The sequence below is a fragment of the Stigmatopora nigra genome, chromosome 7, assembly GCF_051989575.1.
Source record: "Stigmatopora nigra isolate UIUO_SnigA chromosome 7, RoL_Snig_1.1, whole genome shotgun sequence".
NCBI lineage: Eukaryota > Metazoa > Chordata > Actinopteri > Syngnathiformes > Syngnathidae > Stigmatopora > Stigmatopora nigra.
In genome coordinates, this window is record NC_135514.1 from 2,475,105 (window position 1) to 2,494,817 (window position 19,713).

General features: G+C 37.4%; 2 protein-coding genes across 5 annotated transcripts in view; both read right to left on the minus strand.

Annotated features, from left to right (window-relative positions):
• The window catches only part of osbpl3b (oxysterol binding protein-like 3b), a 34,268-nt gene extending 21,890 nt beyond the window's left edge, over positions 1 to 12,378 (minus strand). For 2 of the 3 annotated variants that reach the window (XM_077721393.1, XM_077721391.1), the window contains exon 1: positions 12,159 to 12,378. The gene's annotated coding sequence lies outside the window, so the exon portion shown is untranslated. Of the gene's footprint in view, positions 1 to 964; positions 1,089 to 12,158 lie in introns of those variants that run through there. The other variant, XM_077721392.1, reaches the window with a different exon arrangement.
• A 1,438-nt stretch (positions 12,379 to 13,816) lies between these two features.
• LOC144198894 (uncharacterized) lies at positions 13,817 to 19,355 on the minus strand. Of its 2 annotated transcripts, none has more exons than XM_077720104.1 (6): positions 18,768 to 19,355; positions 18,392 to 18,683; positions 18,211 to 18,293; positions 17,964 to 18,138; positions 14,957 to 15,036; positions 13,817 to 14,887 (listed from the first exon to the last, which is right to left on the minus strand). In XM_077720104.1, the coding sequence occupies exons 2-6, from the start codon at positions 18,492 to 18,494 to the stop codon at positions 14,375 to 14,377; spliced, it is 954 nt and encodes a 317-aa protein (XP_077576230.1). In that variant the 5' UTR covers positions 18,495 to 18,683; positions 18,768 to 19,355; the 3' UTR covers positions 13,817 to 14,374. The 2 variants fall into 2 exon arrangements, with proteins under 2 accessions (XP_077576230.1, XP_077576231.1); XM_077720105.1 differs by lacking the exon at positions 18,768 to 19,355 and having other exon boundaries at positions 18,392 to 18,561; positions 18,650 to 18,693.
• Between the last annotated feature and the right edge of the window lie 358 nt (positions 19,356 to 19,713).

A 19,713-nucleotide genomic window follows, 5' to 3' on the forward strand; every position in this document is an offset into this window, starting at 1 on the left:
TGCAAGAGTTTCATTGTAAAATCAATCAAAAGATGAGAGTATTAGGATGAGAGGATGCTATTTGAAGTTGTGTACGTACAAATGTAAGAATCTCTATTCTACATTGCCTCTTGTGTGCATTTGCAACCTTGGATAAATATGTGCATTGAGATGTGAATGTGTAAATTTAAAATTATCTGTACATCAAAAACACCTGCATATTTTATTAATAATATATAATACACGTACAAAGGGTGCAGGTTGTATATAAAGAAAAAAATGTTATGGAATGTTCATATTTCATGAAATAAATCGGGATACACGTCACATATTGTGAAAGAAAAATCATAATTGACCCGCAGAGTGAAAGTAGCCTAAAAATTTTCAAGCAGAAAAATATTCTTTTTAACTTTCACCCGTACACAATTCATATATTTTTAAATTGGATTTAAATAAAAACAAACAAAACAAAAAGTTTAAATGATTGCCTGGATAGCTCGTTAAACATCTGATCAGCGCAGATACATAATAAGCACACCTGAATTATGTAAAGGCAACAATAAGTCCACAATTAATGAATTGCTGTGTATACATCCTTAAAAGATACTAACCTATAAATTATACTTAAAATATAACAGAAGTGTAGCCATTTTAGTTTTTGTTCTGACCAGGAAGAAAAACTAAGCGGCTGTAGTACCTACAAATCACCTAATCTCCTAATGTATTAAACACTGTCATGATGCAGTTATGTTTCGAGTCTTTAATGAATTCATACTTAGCATACTGTATTTGATGCATTTTTATACAACTCAGCCTCCCACACAGTACCGAGTGTGAGCAAAAAATATGGTATTACTTCCAAGTCCTGACTAATACATTTCAAGATGACTATATTTTTCCAAATTAGCATAAGAACTAAAACTAAAATGACTACCATGAACAACATTGTAGGTTTTCTATATTACCCTATGGCAAAAAAAAATACCTTTTCCAATTTAAAATGGCAAATCGATTCTCCATGTTGTACAACCAATCTTCTGAACATTGCTGCAGAAGAAAAAAGTATGGTATCTATTTTTTGGCACAACAAACACAATCAAAGCTCAATATATTGCATCTTTGAGGTGACATGTAAGAATACTGCCCCTAGTTCTGAACCTGGAAAACATGCCACGATGTCGTGCGACCTGCCATCATCAGAGACAAGTGACATCATCATTTCAGCAGAGTGTAAAAATAATTGGTCCTCTTTGGTAAACAGCAACGTTCAGTCAACTGCCACACTTCGCACAGACTCATTAAAAGTATGCATTTGTGTGGTGTGCAATGTCAACATAGGACACCACATTTTGTTTTTCCATTTACTGGCCGGTTGTTTTTCCAGAGAAAGTCATTAATTGGTTATGCTTGCCATACCCATGTAGTGTGAACATATGATACCGCATTCTGTTTATGGATTTATTGTCCGACTGTTTATTAAAGAGCAGAAAAGTAATTCATTGGTTATGTTCCCTCAGCCCATTTGAAAACAAGTGATAGAAACATATATAGTATATGAATATAGTGCATTATTCTTTTAGATGGTGTTAAGCTATTATACGAGCCAAAGCTACCCTAGGGTAGGCTGAAAGAAGCGAACCAGCGGCCCTTCTGACCTCTATCAACTACTTGTTTTCACACTCATTTCATACAGGCAAATAGGGCGGAGTCTATTTCCCAAAGAGACAATGCCAATGTGCACAAGTGGGAGCTGGATTCGAACCCCTCATTTTTTAATCAATGGACGATCCACTTTTTATCTGCCTATCGATCTGAATGGAATTGTCAACCAAAGCTTAAAAAATAAATTAATGGAAAAAACAAAGACCCACTTGATGTCTTCAGAATGTTTACATGAACATATTTTACATTGAACTTTCTGCATTTGAGCAATTTGGCATTTGTGAATGCACCAATTCAGACCTGAAATCATTTTTCAAACCTTAAACTGTGAGAAAGGCATACTGCGACTAGGTCATCGTGACAAAGCAATGGAAAAGAAATGTCATTTTGCCGAGTTATCTTCTTCACCAAACATTTACTGCAGTGTGGCGGAACAAAAATTGTGTTAACAGTCCATTTGTGGCATGAAATCCTAGCCTAAAATAATGATCCCACTATTGTGAGTGGCATGCTGTGCCTTTGTCCATTTCCCACTGGGCGCGCGGATGCGACGTGTTGACGAGCACTTTGAAGCAGCAGTGAGGTTAATCACATTACCTGCTCTGCATTTGCAAGCTTTGTGCTGCATAATGCCCCTAGCCTCTCATGTTATATGGATAAAATGGTGCTCATCTAAAACCACCCATTAACCAAGCCTTGACATTCTCACTTGGTCCCACAATTAAAATGTCTGAATGTAGCCATCAGTCACACAGTGTCTAATGTTGCCTCTCCTTGCATCCATGTGTTCATTGTAGGATGGCCTCCAATTCTATGATTTATTCATCTTATAGGAGTTGGCCACATCCCGGCCTGTCATCAAAGTGACAGTTTAGTGAAACGTCAGACCTTTGTTCCACAACAGCTTCCACTCAGTGATAACAATGACATACAAGCAACCCGGCCCGTATGAATTTGATCTACCAGTTTGGAAAGAAGACCAGACTCGGAACTGGCCCCTGTTTATATGCCTAAACAAAATTAAAATGGCACTATGGAGGCTGCCACGGCCCTCCTATATATTTAATGACCATCCCACTGCCTTTCATGCTGTAAATGTTAATAACTGTGCTATTATTAGTATGTGCACATTAGACCATTAGTCCCATTAAAAATTTAATGCAATAAACTAAAGTATATCAGTAGACAATTCCTTAAAAGGATAGACGACACCTAATATAAATAATCTTCATGTAAAAGAAATACTGTCCAAAATGGTACCACTATTAATGCAGCCATTTTTGGACAGCTGGTATAAACATTTGATTTAAGCATAAGTCAGTGTGATGAGTTAACAATGTCACAGGTGAGGGCGGGAACTCTTGGATATTCGCATCTGATTGGTTGTAATAGTGCCGAAATGTCGCTTCTCATGGTGGTTGGTCACATCCTGGAAATTATCTTTTATTATTGACCTCATTAAAAAATGAAATGATGTATTTTTGTATGTGTTGAGATGGACATAATTAAAGAGTCTAAGCCTTGCTGTAATTCAGATAGTTTTGTTCTGGCCAGTTTAGTACAACAATATAATGATAACCTGACAATGTGGCTTTTAGTTTTGTTGTAGCCCTTCAAATTTTTACAGTAAGTGCACAGCAGTAAAGAATTTATAGATGTGCCACTGCAAAATATATATTTTGGACCCTCTTGTGTGTCTAAAATTGCCCCTTCCAGTTACTTTGTAATTTATTTATATTATGCAAGATGTTATGTTATCTGCTACTAGTCAGTACTTGAAGTTAGTCTGTTAACAATTAAATGTTGAATATGACTACATTCATAAAAAAAACACTTGTGGGACATTAGGCAAGCTGTCTTTGTTTGCAGCTTAATAAAGACCTTTAGCAAACCTTTCTGAGCCAATGATCCCAGTTGAGAAGGGCTAATTTCCACACTAAATAGATTGACACATGTTAAAAGCCTTCCATTACACTCTGAACTTCATTTTGCACTGTCCTTCCACTCCCTCCCAAGTCCGTCAAAGGAGTTAGAATGCCTAACTGGCTTTTAAGCGTCATTAGGCAGTGAGTCACAAGACTAAAACTCTATTGTTTGAAGCCATGCAGGGAAGCAAGGGTGTCTTGTTTGAAATGAATAATAATTTTTTTAAAAAGCATCTAATCACCTACTGGAAGTTTTCCATGTTTTTTTTCTCCCTTTGGGGTAATAAATGTTATTCATAAATATAAATCAATAAATAAATAAATAAATAAATAAATAAATATATATATATATATATATATATATATATATATATATATATATATATATATATATATATATATATATATATATATATATATATATATATATATATATATATATATATATATATATATATATATATATATATATATATATATATATATATATATATGTCTGTCTTGCTACTGCAACCAAGAAATTTCCCAAATACGGGATGAAATAAAGTTCTAACCTAAATCTATGGGAATGAGACATTTATTCTCAGTCAACAATCTGCTTTACAGTATATCCACTTAAATACTACAGTATATATAATAATCCAACTCTTAAACAGCAGCAATGTTAATTTCTGTTATGTAAAAGCTAAAATTAGTTCATATTAACACATAAACAAATAACAGAGCACCTTTGTGTGAACACCTTATCTCTCCACGCGCAGCTGGGTCACCGCTCTTAAAAATAAAGCTTCTTCTGTTGTTAAGTTTCTTTGTCGTGCCAGTGGGCAGACATCCATCTGGTTAACCCCACTCGCAAGCATTCTCTTCATTTATTTAGACTTTTCTTTGGCAAGACTTTCTCTCAGGGCTGCTCGCCTTGAGTTGAATGGTGTGTCCTGCTGTGGTGAGAACATTCTTGCAGCACAAAAATAAAGACCCTTGATTCTGTCACAATAACCTCGAAAACTACCATGTCATGTCATTTTTTTCATCTTTTAAAGTACTCTCATTAAATCTCTACTCCATACCCACTTGGCTGTCATATATTTTGAGAAAGAAAAAATAATGGTAGTGTCACGGCGGTTTTATTTTTCATGACACGACATATTTCGCTTCCTCTTTTTTGTGTGATCATATCTTTCACTCTATTGAATATGATGACTACCCAAGAAAAAGGCTTTTGCAAATCCACCCAGTATATAGCTTCATCTATTTTTCTTCAATTTTTAGAAAAAAATATTTCTAATAGGTTCAAATCAACACATTTGTACAACTTGGCACATTTAAAGAGGTTGAATTCAAAGCCCAGCCATAACCTAGTTGCAACTTGTTCAAAATTAATGTGAAATGATGACAAGAGAAGCATTGACAATTGCAAAGTTGAGCAAGCATTTCTCTTTTTCTCATTCAAAGGAGAGAGAGGGAAAATAACCTTTTCGCTCTGGATTTGGCAGGATCTTTTAAAGATTAACATTTTTCTTGAACACATATTAAGAAGAGCCTCTGCAATTAGGATGCGTATAACGAGGGATTTTCCTTTCACCAGTTTAAAAAAAGAAAACATCCGCATGGAAGGCTTTTAAAGAAAACATCTCATTAAAAAGTGTATGCTCTCAGAAATTGTCAATGCAGGTGGAAGCACTATGACCCCAACATCAACAATTATAACCAGTTGGATGGAATGACAAATAATTGTGTACGTCAGCCACTGAACAAGGGACATGTCTAATTATGTGTTTACATGGGTGAGACTACAGGGTTGTAATGTCACAACGCAAAGAGAGAATGATGATGCAAAGTACGTTATTTCTATATTTTGCTGAAACCTGTTAACCTGTAACTTCTCTCTAAATAGGTTTAAGCCAATTAAATACTGTATTTTCAAATCTGTCACTACACTAATTAGGTAATAAGTTCTGTCATACTTATTTATTTTATTTTTAAACACATTAATTACACAGCATAAACTAAGATATGGCTTAGTGGACAAGAGATTAGCATGTCTGCTTCACAGTTCTGAGATGTGGGAAGTTTGCATGTTGTCCACAGGCCTGTGTGGGTTTTCCCCGGGTACTCCGGTTTCCCCGCACATCCCAAAAACATGCCTAGTAGGCTGGTTGGACATTCTAAATTGCCCCTAGGTATGATTGTGAGCATGAATGGTTGTCTGTCTCCTCGTGCCCAGCGATAGGCTGGCCACCAATTTAAGGTGTCCCTTGCCTGAAGTCAGCTGGGATAGGCTCCAGCACCCTTGTAACCCTTGTGAGGATAAAGTGTTTAAGATAATGAATGAATGAATGTTTACATGCCCTGACCATTGCATACAGTTACTGTGGTGCAGCCTTAAGATTGGATCAGACTACAATAAAAATTGGCTCTCCTGCCATTGTGAGGTTGTTTCTTGATAAACTGAAAAGGACTGTTTGGACTGCACATTGGTTAAGAAGGGCTCAAGGAAATAGGGAATGGGGTAGTGTGTGTAAGGTCGCAAGTGGGAGCAGATTTTTGGCCTGCATTGACATAAAACCTTAAGATGTTCCAAAAATAACATCGTCCCACTGCTCTGCACACCAGAAATAGAAAAACTATAATGATGACCATAAATCCAATGCAACCCCATGTGGGATGCAATTATTGCATGCTCTGACTTGTCTGTATAAGTGTATGTTAGTGCAGGTGTCTTGATCATTCCCCTTGTTTGTGCTCATTTGCATCTGATTGTTCTCTTCCTCACCTTTGACTTCCTATTAATCTGGAGTCTCATTCTATCTTGCTGCCAGGTTGCTGAATACGCCACACTGGCGTTGATTATTGACCTAACCTTTTGAATTCTACCAATGCATAACTAATTCTATGGTTATTACAGGTTGAAGGCCTATCAAGTAGTAGCTGTTCTTTTATTTCTTACTAACTTTGAATTCCATTTCCACTGTCATTTGTTAAATGAGCACAAAATGTAGCATTGCCCAGGCTTTATTGAGCAGGATTTTTTGTTTTCTTTTGCATCAAAACTGAGTAGGTAATTGTGGACTTAAATTTGTCTGTAGGATACAAGGTAGCCAGTAGAGGGCATGCATGCTAGTACTTATTTAAGTGCTTGGACTGAAGTAGTACAGTGGTACCTCGACATACGAGCACCCCGACATACGAGCGTTTCGATATGAGTACAATTTTGAGCAAATAATTATCTTTAGATACAAGACAAAATTCGAAATACGATAAAGCCAGGTGGCCAATACATGAGAGGCTGTTTATGATTTTAGCGCAGTCTTTTTTGCTGCATCTCTTTCGTGTATAACAGATATCTACGAGCAATGGGCGTTGCATTTTTTTCAGTGTTTTTTTTCCCGCCAGTCAGCGCAAATGGCGGAGCGATCGCTATTACGAGGAGTGTATATTACTTCTCTATGGCAAGTGGTCGTGCGTTATGCTATTGTGAGCACATTTGTGTGCATCATTTTCGGAATATTATTTAGGGAATCCAAAACAAACAGCCCATCGATACTGAAAGTCAGGTTGGACACTGTATTGTATTTTGGTTATATCCCCCATCTTGCTTCGAGCAGTCCCATTTGACAACCTTAAGGCAAGAGAAATCAACGTGGATAGTATCAGATCAGCTTATGCTCAATGTTCAAATGATGCCAAATTTAGAGGGAGGTTGCCCAACAATCGTGCAACAGTTAAAATGCAGAAATGCCTTCAAAAACTCACTTTTGTTGCATGTACTTCATTCATACTGCCTGTGATATAAAAAATATTCGGAGATTCTCTCCAAGACAGTGTTAACCACATCCTCAACACAGCCGCACATGCACACACATGCAGAAGTCGCATGGGTCTTTGTACTGTATAATTTGCAGTGTGAGGAACTTTTATAGGTCATAGCCTAGAAGCAGCTCATTAGGACCCCTTTAAAGTCATAACCTTTGGAGACACTCAGTAAAAATAATAATGATAAAATGTTAGCAGAACTTGAAATTTCATATATTTCTGAGACATTGTTACACCATTAGAAACATATACAATGCAACCAGTGTATTTTTTTTTCTCGAGCAACGAAGTTATGAAATACATGAAAACATAAATATGGGGATACGATAATTCAAACTCAAAAGCTACAAACTTACACAACACAATTTAGTTTTACGAAAGAAATAAGCCAAAAGATGAAGAAACGTTTTTAAAAAAATCCAGGAGCTAACTTTGTCGGATGACTGACTCCACTGTAAATAAAAATCATATCACACCACTTTTTTTTTCTCTAAAGCGACACATCATATGCTGTTGATTAATGATCTGATGCGATTGTTGCCAAGGACACACCACACTCCAAACTAAATGTACATATTTTAGTTGTAGGCAGTACTTTCATCCTCATGCTTTAAGACCCTTTAAGCAAAAAACGGGCACCGCTCACTCCATACCCCCTAATATGCGCAAGATGCACTTTTTTCCCGTCCTGACCATTCGTGCTCCGAATTACAAGTGTGAGGACAGCTGTATATATTTCTTATATTAGGAAATCTTATCCTTATGAGATAAATTAGCAGGAAAATACACACATTTGGCGGCATTTAGATTGATTCTTAAGTTCTGAATGCTTCATCAACCAAGCTTTCTTCCTGGGGGTAAAGTGGATTCATGAATAAACGATGACTACCTTTTTGTATGAGTTTACAGTGATGGCTGCGGATATACGCAAGAAGCCTCAAACACATTCCGTAGAGTACTCACAGTGTACAACTAAAAATTACGAATGACGATGACAGTAGTTAAAGAGTAAAAGTACTAGGGGAAAAGATGTGGTACATTATTCAAGCACTTCAGTTCAGCCATTTAAATACATCGTAAAGACCTTGAATAATTCAGATATAAAAACTCAGATATTCTGTAAAATCCTACGGCATGTGCGATTGTTTTTATTAGAAAGAACCGCCCCTGTTAAAAATTCATGTTGAGATTCTGGTGAGGTGTGTTTGAGCTTCCTTCTGCTTCAGATGCCTGAAGGAGGCCGCAGACTGACACAGCAGGCTGCTATTATAAAATGTCAGCACGACGCTATAACGAGGACGACTGCGAAAGCATGAAGCGGAATAAAAATAATGTAATAAAACATTCGCTGTAATCACCTATCAGTCTGACATAAATGTGCGACTTTGTGTTTTTGTTTGACTAAATGCAACAGTAACTGTCGATATACAAGTTTTTATACCGTTGCATCTCCACAAAGCGTCAAAAGTATTTGACTCAGAAAGCCTTGCAAAACTTACAGATGACATCAGTTCATTCCTTCTACCTACTTTCTCCACTGTATTACTGTTTTCCTAATAAAGTAATACCTTGACATACGAGTGGCCAGACATACAAGGAATTTGAGATACGATTAAAATTCTGAGCAAATATTTGCTTTGAGATAGGAGAAAATTTTTGAGAGGGTGCTTATGATTTCAGCATATTGTCTTTTTCGCTGCATCTTCCTCGTGCAAAGATCTCTATGAGCACCGGGCGGAGCGTTGCAAATTTTTTGTGTTTTTTTTTTGCGTTAGTCAGTGCAGAATTAACGCAAACACATGTATATAGAAATTTAAGTTAAATTTAAAGTTCATGTTACGTTACGAGCGCATCCGTCAGTCTCTCTCTGACTACGTTGTACTGAATAATGTCTCATTTTAGTATTGAACATCATAACCACTAATTATTTGTTACTGGTTAATTACCACCAATAAAAATATCTTTTTCCATTGTAATATCCTGTTTTCGGTGTTTTTTTTTCAGAGGGTGGGAACAAATTAATTTGTATTTAGTTCATTTCTATGGGAAATGTTGATTTGAGTAAATTTACATACGAGCTCGGTCCAGAAACGCATTAAGCTCGTATCTCAAAGTATGACTGTAATCCTGACCTAATGAGACAGGGCTCCTGAAAAATACAGTTCTTCCAACACAGTGTGAGGCCATCGCAGACAACAGTTCAGTTTGAATGGCCGTAGTCACATGACGGTATACGTGAGTAACAACTTGATGTTAATATCTAATGAGATGCTGTGTTGTTGCCATGTTTCATGGCTCTCGAAAGAGGTGAATCACATGCACCTGGCGTGATATGCATTTGCTTATCCCACCCTCACAGTTAAGAACTCTCCCTCAACATCTAAATAATATTACCTATGTTCAGGTTGGAATAACATACATACTGTATTACCTTAAATATCAACTGTTGTTAATCACAATGCTGTCCAAATGAAATGGCTGGCAAACCGAAATTCCCGTCTTAATGTATGTTGGTCAGATTCTTTATGGGATCGGTTTATGTAGGAGCAGTTCCAAAAGGGTAAACAATTTGTGCCAAATAAAAAAGGGAAGCAGGGCCAAGTGCCCAAGCATTAAAGACGGAAGCTGTTTGCTGGCAGGCTCCCTAGTGGATAAATCACTTGAATTGGAAAACTTGAAGGAAATGAAGCAAGCGTCATTAAGAATACACTGTTTGTATTAGTTTAAGAGGGCCTGACCTTAGACAACTAACTCAACAGATGGTTGCTCATGTTTACATGGCAACACTGTTATTGAAGAGCATAATCCAAAGAAAAGTTATTTCCCATTTCCCTTGTAAAGTCATGGTAGGGTTTGTTTGGGTTTATATTGTGTTTTACGTCACAACAAGTTTCTTTTCCACAGAGATTGTAAATGAATTTAATTCTCCATTACTGACCACAAAAAAAGCAAAAAGCCTGCAATTTTTTTTTAAAATGCCCTGATTTTAAACTTCCATGATGGAGGGAATGGTGCTTTTGAGCACAAAAACTGCGAGCAAGGCATTAAACGTCTATTTTTCTTAAATGATGCCAAACCTACCAGCTGTTCATCACGATTTGCGATGCAACCTTAGCAGTGTCATAACACGGGAATATAGATTGCTGGACTTGTTTTAAATTGATTCAGATGAGCCATTCAAACACCATCTATTTCACTTCTAAAGCCTCGTTAGGCTAAGCTAAAGTTACCAGCCTATATATATTAGAAAAGCGTCCACTTCTTAGACATCCTCCTTTCCTCCCACATCCCAAAAACATGCAGAGTAGGCTGGTTGAACACTCTAAAGTGCCCTTAGATACGAGTGTAAGTAAACATGGAGGGTTGTCTGTCTCCTTGTGTGCTGTGATTGTCTGGCCACCAACTCAGGGTGTCCACTCCTGTTGCTGGGATATGCTCCAGCACCCCAGGCAACCCTTGTGAGGATAAGGGTTTGAATGAAATGAATGAAGGAATTATGAAAATGACAACTTTTTCACTTCTTTTTCAGGGTCAAGCTGCACCAGAGCACCAGTGAGGAGTGTTAATGGTGGAGGACACCAACATGACTTTGGCACAGGCACTTCTTCGGCTTTAGGGAGCAATAATCTCCTCGACCGGAATTGATTGCTTTGGAGCAAAGGCCTTAAAGGTTGCTCGGTGTCATGAGGAGAAACTGGGAGCTATAATTTCAGATTTGGTGCTATATATCGCTACATCATCTTGATGTCCTCTTTGGGGCACATAAGCGTTTACCTGAAATCAGCAGTCCCCAACCACCGGTCCGTGGACCAGTGCCGGTCCACGAGCAACCTGGTGCCGGTCCGTCAGAGTAATAAAATTAACATTATACATGTCACCTTCCTCTTGAAATGAGAAAAGTTGTTATAATAAAAATAAATAATTACTATTATGTTTGGGACTTGCTTTTTGTTTGTGTATTTTCTCACTCATTCTCATTAGCGAGAAAATAGAGAGCTTTACTGTTCTGTGGGATTGGGGACCACTGCCTTAAATCAGGGGTGCCCAACCACCAGGCCAGGGACCGATACCAGGCCTCGAGCCACCTGGTACCGGTCCATCAGACAAATATAAACGTTTTATATCTCGCCCTCCTACTTGAAATCAGAAAATATGTTATGATAAAAATAAATAATTGCTCTTTTGGTTGGGACTTATTTTTTCCTGTTGTGGATGTCATCCGTCGAACATACAGCCCCACCCACCTCCGACTTCTGTCTTAAGTTGTCGCCCCCTGGGATACTAATAAATGGCAGCACTTTGATGATCAAGTGAATTGGACGTCTATAGACGTCAATGGCATTCAAGTCACATTAATTTAGTTTTGCAGGCCAACAGTGGGACTCCTGTTCATAAATCATAACATGACCAGCATTACCTGAAAGGATCCTCTGTCCTGCAATGCACCCATAGGATGCGGAGCTGCTTGTGAAATTCCACTTTATGTGAGCTTAAATTGTGCACGTCTGGCTTGAAATATGTAGGTGTTTGCTCATGACTAATGGCAAAACCGACTCAAGAAATGGTATTTACGTCTTGATTCCAGCAGTAACGCACTCATAGTGGGTGGGAGATGCCGATCTGCACTTACTGTACACATGAGTAATAAGAATACATTAATCAGAGCTTTGGTAGATCACGAAATTATTTCAGTGTCATTTTCACCAGGAACTTTATACGACTTGCCAAATGCTCTTTTACATGCAGAAAAGTAAGAAGTAGAGAAAAGAGCACACTCACCTTGACAGAGTTGCAGATGCGATTTTCTGGCGTGATGGGGGGGGGGGGGGGGTGTCTCTTAGAAGTGTTGCAACAAAGATAGAAATCAGCGCAAATAGGAGGAGAAATAAAAAGAAAAACAACAAAAAACAATTCTTCTGTTATGAGACACGCGCACGAGCAGTTTCCACTCTCACATTGAAAAGAGGAAAAAAAGCTTCATTCGCTCCAAGCTGCATGAAGAGGGCGGATACTCTGTCTGATTCAGAAAAGAGCCAATCAGAGTTGAGAATAAATCTGACGACAGGCTTAAAGGGCGGAGCCTTTGTGACGTATATCGGGGACCCCCAAAGATATGTCATTTCGTGGGGCGATAATACCAATAATGGACAAGTGTGAAAGTTCATATTATCTACATTTCTATGTGATTAAGGTTGAACTCAGAAATTCACTGTTAGGTTTGACGTGAAATTATCTCAATGTCAGGGGTCTGCAATGAAGTTATACTGGCTCCTATTGACCAAATGCCAGAATCACACCGTTAGAACGCCTCAAGCAACTGCTCATTTTGGAGACTATATTTAAATTATGAAAAAGTCAAATTAACCCCATTTAATACAATGGATGTGTAAATTCATTTGCCTATCTAATAAATGTGTAATACGGAAGACTTTGTGGTTACCTTGGTTGAAAGTCCATAAGCATATCATATTGCAAATCAATTGTTAAAATGCTGAAATTCACTTTCAACAATATCTTTATTATTTCTATTTTCAACTGCTACAATAAAGAAATCCAATGCACAGTTACGAGTATTGTTTGTACTTGCCCTTCACTTCAAACTTAACATTTTATGGAAAAATATGATCAAAAATATCATCTGGCAGTATATATCTTACAGCACTGCAAAAAAAAGAATACAAAATACAAATACAAACTAAAAATGGATTGTGTACAATTTATACAGTATATAGATTTTCAAAAATGTTGCTAGAAAAATGTCTCGATTGGCATTCATAATTGCATTGTCAGTTAAAAGTATTTATGATTATGTGAACAGTTAAATGCGGAGTAAGCTAAGTAACCTAAAATTTATTGCAGTTTAACAGTCTCTTGACTGTGTTTTATTACTGCCAATAAAAATAACAGTGCATAAAAGTGCTATAAAACAAATGAACCAATGTGATACCCATTCATCCTTTACCCATCAGAGAAAGCACACTAAGAAATAGTTGCAAATGTAGGACAATTTTTTTGGAGTGATAATTTTATACTAATAATATTAAACTTCACCAAGAAATGTCGCTAAAAGCACATTTACAATAGGGAACAATTTAAAATCGGCATGCTAATTCCAAAATTGTAGTCAAGTTTTAACTGGAAGAGGCTGGCAGCAAACATTATAAATTAGAAAAGCATATTATGAATATAAAAACGATTTTAAAAGTAATAAATTAAAAAAAAGGAAAAAAATAAACATTATTTAAAAAAATAAATTTTAAAAAAATAAATACTTTTGATATTTTTCTTACACTTTCACATTTTGACTTTGTTTTTATTCTTAATTTTACCTATTTTTAAATAGTATTTTTTTATCTTTTTAAAATATTGTGAGAATTAGAAATATTTTTTACAATGATTTTTCTATATCATTTTCTATATTTTTCGTATTATTTTTGTTTGGCTATGTATTTATTCCCCAATGCTTGCTGTATACCAACTTTTGTATACCAGGGTTGTCCAAACTTCTCTGATGGCTGCTTTCAGAATAATCAAAAGGAACCGAAAGCTTTCCCCGTTTGTTTGTTAAAAAGTGGATTGGGATTGGATAAAAAAATATATATATATTTTTTAAAAAAGCACATTTTATTTATTTTTCAGAATTAACTAATTGATTGCCATTACCAGCAAAAAGAAAAAAAACATCCAATCCATTGGGAGGGTTTCAATGTCATTCTTTTGTGTGCCATATTTAATGATGTCTTCATAATTTGCTGCTAAAATCTGGGCACCAGGCCATAGTTTGGACACCCCTGGTGTATAGGTATTGTTAAATGTAAATGCAAGCACCAAGGGGTTAAGTACAGTATTTTTTATAATTGTTAAAAAAATAAAGATCTATAGTTCCCAAAAAAAAAAAAACGGAGATGCTATATTTTGAATTGTGCACCTAAAAAAGACCTAAAAAGAGCTATCGGACCAAACTAAGAAAAAAAATGGTATTCCCCAGCTTCAAATCAATGTATGATGTTGGAGTTGACACCATAAAAGCTATGTTTTTTGCCTGTGTAAACATTGTCTCTCAAGTTGATCGACGAATATTTGATGGAGTCGTTGAAAATCTGGTGGGCCTTTGTTTTGCTGTACGCGGCTTGCAAACTCCGAAGGTCGAGGCCTATGTTTTCTCTAGACGCTTTTACCACAGGTGAAATGCCGGGTAGGCGAAGCCGTGACATATTGCTTTTTTGGTTGTTTGTCGCCAGGGAGCTTGTCAATCTATCCTCAAAATGCACTCTTGGCCCCTCTTTTCTCTCTACTTGATTATTCCTTAACGATTCGGCTACTTCTTTTTTTGTTTCTTTGGTGTTTGTGGGTTGAGGAGAAGCTTTCTTGCATAGACACACTCCTAGTTTTGTTAGAGAGGGGTTTAAATACCCCTCGCTGTGAGGGCTCTTCAAGTTCCTTCCTTTTCTTCGTCTGGCTTCTTGCCTCAGTTTTGAGGGAACCAGCACCATAACAGCTCGATCCCTCTGGAAGAGAAGATTTTCATTAGGGACAGTGAAAAGCTGCTGCCAAGACTTAAATATGAATTTTCTCACATCTGGGCCCAGGGGTGCAGTTTGTGAAGTTCTCCTAGGCTGTGCAACCTTTTTTTCTCGCATGTCATACTGAGGCGACCCTTCGAAAAGCCAGATAAAAAAAAACAATTTGTATCATTCAAAGGCAGCATAAATGAACTCATGAAATGGACATAATAGGGTTTTTTTCCATTCATTTTATGCAAAGCTTATCATCACATGGGTCTATCCCAGCTGACTATGGGCACCAGGTGTGTGGGGGACACCTTGAATTGGTGGCTAGTAAATCCCAGGGCACAACAACTCTCACACTCATACCAGGTAATATTCAACTATTGATGTTTTTGGGGTGGGGAGGAAACTGAAGTACCCTGGGTAAACCCACGAAAACACGGGAGAACATGCAAACTGGAGGACCGACCTGACATCGAACCATCGACCCCATAACTGTGAGGCCGACGCACTAACCACTCGTTCATCAGCCCAACACAAATAAGAAATGTCTCATAAAAAAAGATTATAAAGATTATTCAGTCCAAAGTCACAAGCGAAATAAACACATCAAATGCTATCCTAATATTTTTAGTGCAGTGCAATGATGGAATTAATCTCAATTTGCACACATAATGCAGGAAAACCCAGGGCGATGAGCAATATTAACAGAACAGGTAGCAAAGAAAGGAAGTACGTACATCTGTTTTATCGCAGTAGAGAAAAAATCCAATTGAAAGAATACAATTTTAAATGAAACAAATGAAGCAAAAGTTCATCTAATCAAATGTGTGCACGGCAACAGTAAGAAATGTCATTAAAAGAACTGATGTAAATGTCAGCTAAATATTTGGAATCAAATAACAACTGACGTCACTGTATCTATTTAAAATACCAAGATTTAAAAGTAATGTGACGACATGATGTTAAGTAATGAAATGGGTAAAGTTATGGAACGGCATAACGATGGAGACAAAAGAGAAACTCAATTAATGTTTTAAAGGTGTATTGCATCCTGGGTATTAAAAAAATATAAAAGAAATAATGACAAAACCAAATCTTTCAAAAGACATTGTTGTATAGAGAACAGTAATTGTTAAATGACTTTTATTGTGTCCCGTAAAGACAAAAAAACCTACAGTATATACTGTTTTTGTTGATTGATTTTTTTTTATTTTGGATTATTTTGATACGCAATGAAATAAAATCACGTGAATTAAATTATTGGTGTCTTAATCCCAACTATGACGTCATGTTTAAACCTAAACTATGACGCAATCACTGTTCAATCCACAGTCTTTATGCAACAGCGCCACCTGATGTCGAAATGAATACACAGGTGCAAACGGATAGTAAAACACTACAAGGAAAAATAGATAAGCAAACATAAATATGCATGTACTACATGTTAAAAGTTAGAATGCTATTAAATAGCTAAGACTTGGATTTTTCACATATATTACATTATTGTTGCTTTTAGGATAGGGTGAATGAGTGGTTAGGGTGTCGGCTACACATTTCTGAGGTCCTGGGTTCTAATCCGGGTCGGTCCTCACTGTGGCGTTTGCATGTTCTCCCTGAGCCACCCTTGTGATAATAAACTGTTCAGAAAATGAATGTTTTAAGGATCAATACCAAGCACAATTTATATATGTACAGTCTGAATTCATTGAGTGCAGGATTTGATTTCAACCACACAAAACGACACCTTTTCAGCAAAATTGTTGCAGTCAGGTGCACTGTGTTTTAGCAGAAACCTCATTGGTTAAAATGTCTGTGCTGGATCAAATGGAACAAAAAAAAGAGTTCCTACAGGGGCCCCTGAGGACTGGTTATGAGCCCCCTTCCCCATAGAAATTCGCCCACTGAACAGCCACGATCCTGCACTTCGTGGTGAACCTTTCAATGTCATTACTATACTTGTATAATGGCAAAAATAAAAGCATTCAATTCAATTCAGTGTTATCCCCTTCTTTCAATAATCCTTCACCAGTTTTGCACTTGAACACTATTTGTTCAAACTGGTCGAAGTCCAGCCATGTTTGCAGGGTTTGAAATTTTAAACAAATGAACATACATTTAATTCGCATTTGTGATTGAACACACACAAACAACTTGGAAAATATTTGAACACAAAAGTGTTATATTATAAATGAATGAGTGTTTTATATCATGCCATATAAATTTGAATTACAAATGAATGGCTCATTTTTTGCATGTTATTTAGCAAAGCTGGCTTCAGTAGGTTTTGCATATGCATATAGTATCAATTTTCTTTTCTGAGAAATAACGGGGATTTTCAGAATAAAACGCAACAAAGTGAGGTGTAAAATCAAGAACAAATAAAAGATTATGCTTAAGAACACTCCTTAACCCATTCCATTTGTTCTTCTTATGGCCTTTTCCTTTTGATACAGCCACATACATTGTTTACATATGTATTTTGTATTCATTCATTTTCCATACCGCTTAACCTCACAAGTGTCATGAGGAGAGCTGGAAGAACAGCTGGGAAAGGTAAGCTACTTTCTATGGTAATTATCATACTATTTGATATTTCTATTCAATTAATGAGGTATTCTTTAAATTATTATTATTTCACATTAGATGAGGGTAAAAAATAGACTCCTGGTTATGTAAATTCAAAATCTCTACAGGCACCAGGCGTGGGGCACCCTGAATTGGTCGCCAGCCAATCACGGGGCACCAGGAGATGGACAACCATTCACACTCACACATAAGCAATTTAGAGTTTTCAACCAGCATTTCAGGCTTTCAATTAATCTGCATTTTATCTTATTCTGACGCACCATCACTTTGGAACAGGACTATAAATCTGGACTCATCAACCCAAGAGACTAATGCTGCAGTGAATGTGCCATAATACAAACTAAAGCCAGTCCAAGAAAATATTAATGTGTGTGACTTTTCCTTTTTGGATGGTGAGCGGGCAGTGTAAGTCAAAACGGGCCTTTCCCACTGAAAATCAGCCATTATTTCCCATTTCAATTCTCTCAAGGAATGATTAGACACTTACCCTTGTACTCCGTTTGATAGGAAGTGACCCATTGAAGCTTGTCCATTCTTTTTAACATGTTACTCGTTCGTTCCGCAGCCGTCAACTCTCTGTCAGCACCTTTGGGGCGGGGCAGCACTGCCATGGTGGGAGCGGCATACAAGGCATGCCTTACTCCCCACACAGGTTTTGGACGCTAAAAAAGATAAGAATGATTAGAAAAGGTGTGGAATGGCACACTCAATTTGATACTCAAATGTTTATTTACATCAGAGAAGTTAAACTCTCCATTCCTTAGAGCTGTCTTTGCCCTGGTGGGTGTTTCGAAGATATCATGCCTGTATGGAGCACCTGTATAAGGACATAGTAGGATTTCACTCATGTGATTAGGTTAGGCTAGGTTAGAACATCTAATGAGAATATCCTGCACCTAGCTACTTTATTTGTACCTTTAGTTATGCCCAGCACACCAATCTTAGGTGCCGTCTGGACGATGGGGCTTATAAAAGGGAATGTCCGAGGGTCATCTGACTTCCGGAAGGTTGGGAACATGGCAAAGCGGGAGATGTGGGATGCATAGGGATATTCTCTTGGAAATGCAGTCTTGACTGCTTTCTCTCTATTAGGAAGTCATCAAGTCAGCAGGTGTTCAATTTAGGCTCCGAAGTAATACACATTTTCACAAGTAATTGTCTTCTCAGACTTACTCACGATATGTTTACATCAGTGGGTTTTGCAATTCTAAGAAAAAAAACACATATTTAGTCTATGCCATTGTCTTGTTTATATTATAGCCGCTCATGTGATACAGACAGCATTACTCACAGCTGATCATTGAGGGGGGCATCTCTGATCTTTATGACATCATTGTTGTCAGTGTGACTCACAGTTCGACTGTGGAAGAGGAAGTGGAGACTGTGATTAGGAATGCATTTGGGGGTTTGCTTAGGAAGCGCTTGGATTCTAATTCTCACATGGATATGTCTCTTTTCATATCAAACACTACGTCTCCATCAGGATACAAAAACGATTAAACAGAGGAACAGATTTCTCCATGAGGACCTCATTCATTAGTATTTAGTTTTATTGGAAGAACAGCTGGGAAAGGTAAGCTACTTTCTATGGTAATTATCATACTATTTGATATTTCTATTCAATTAATGAGGTATTCTTTAAATTATTATTATTTCAAATTAGATGAGGGTAAAAAATAGAGACTCCCGGTTATGTAAATTCAAAATCTCATCTTATCTCATTTTCTGAACCACTATATCCTCATTAGGGTCACGGGGGGTGCTGGACCCTATCCCGGCTGACTCTAGGTCTAGGCCGTAGGTGGGGGACACCCTGAATCGGTGGGCAGCCAATCGCAGGGCACGAGGAGACGGACAATCATGCACACCCACACCCATACCTAGGGGCAATTTAGAGTGTCCAATTAGCCTACCATGCATGTTTTTGGAACGTGGGAGGAAACCAGAGTATCCAGAGAAAACCCACACAGGCACATGGAAAACATGCCAACTCCATACAGATAGACTGACCTGGATTTGAACTCAGGAGCCCAGAGCTGTGAGGCCAACGTGTTAACCACTCATCCGTAGGGCCGCTTTAATTTAGAAATTATTCTGTGTATTCCTTTCTATTACCGATTTGATTGGCCGGATCATTTTATTGCCTCTGATGACTCAAAATTATTTGATTTATAATCAAGCCACCTGGTGGTTTAGAAGGTTTAGAAAGGCCTGTCTTCAGCGTCGGCAAGTGTGGG

Coding starts and splice junctions, on each gene's coding strand:
- LOC144198894 (XM_077720104.1), bottom strand. CDS start 18,494: ATGTTCCCAACCTTCCGGAAGTCAGATGACCCTCGGACATTCCCTTTT. Junction 15,037..17,963: donor CTATCAAACGGAGTACAAGG/GTAAGTGTCTAA, acceptor GGCTTTTCGAAG/GGTCGCCTCAGTATGACATG. Junction 14,888..14,956: donor CTGCACCCCTGGGCCCAGAT/GTGAGAAAATTC, acceptor CTTCTCTTCCAG/AGGGATCGAGCTGTTATGGT.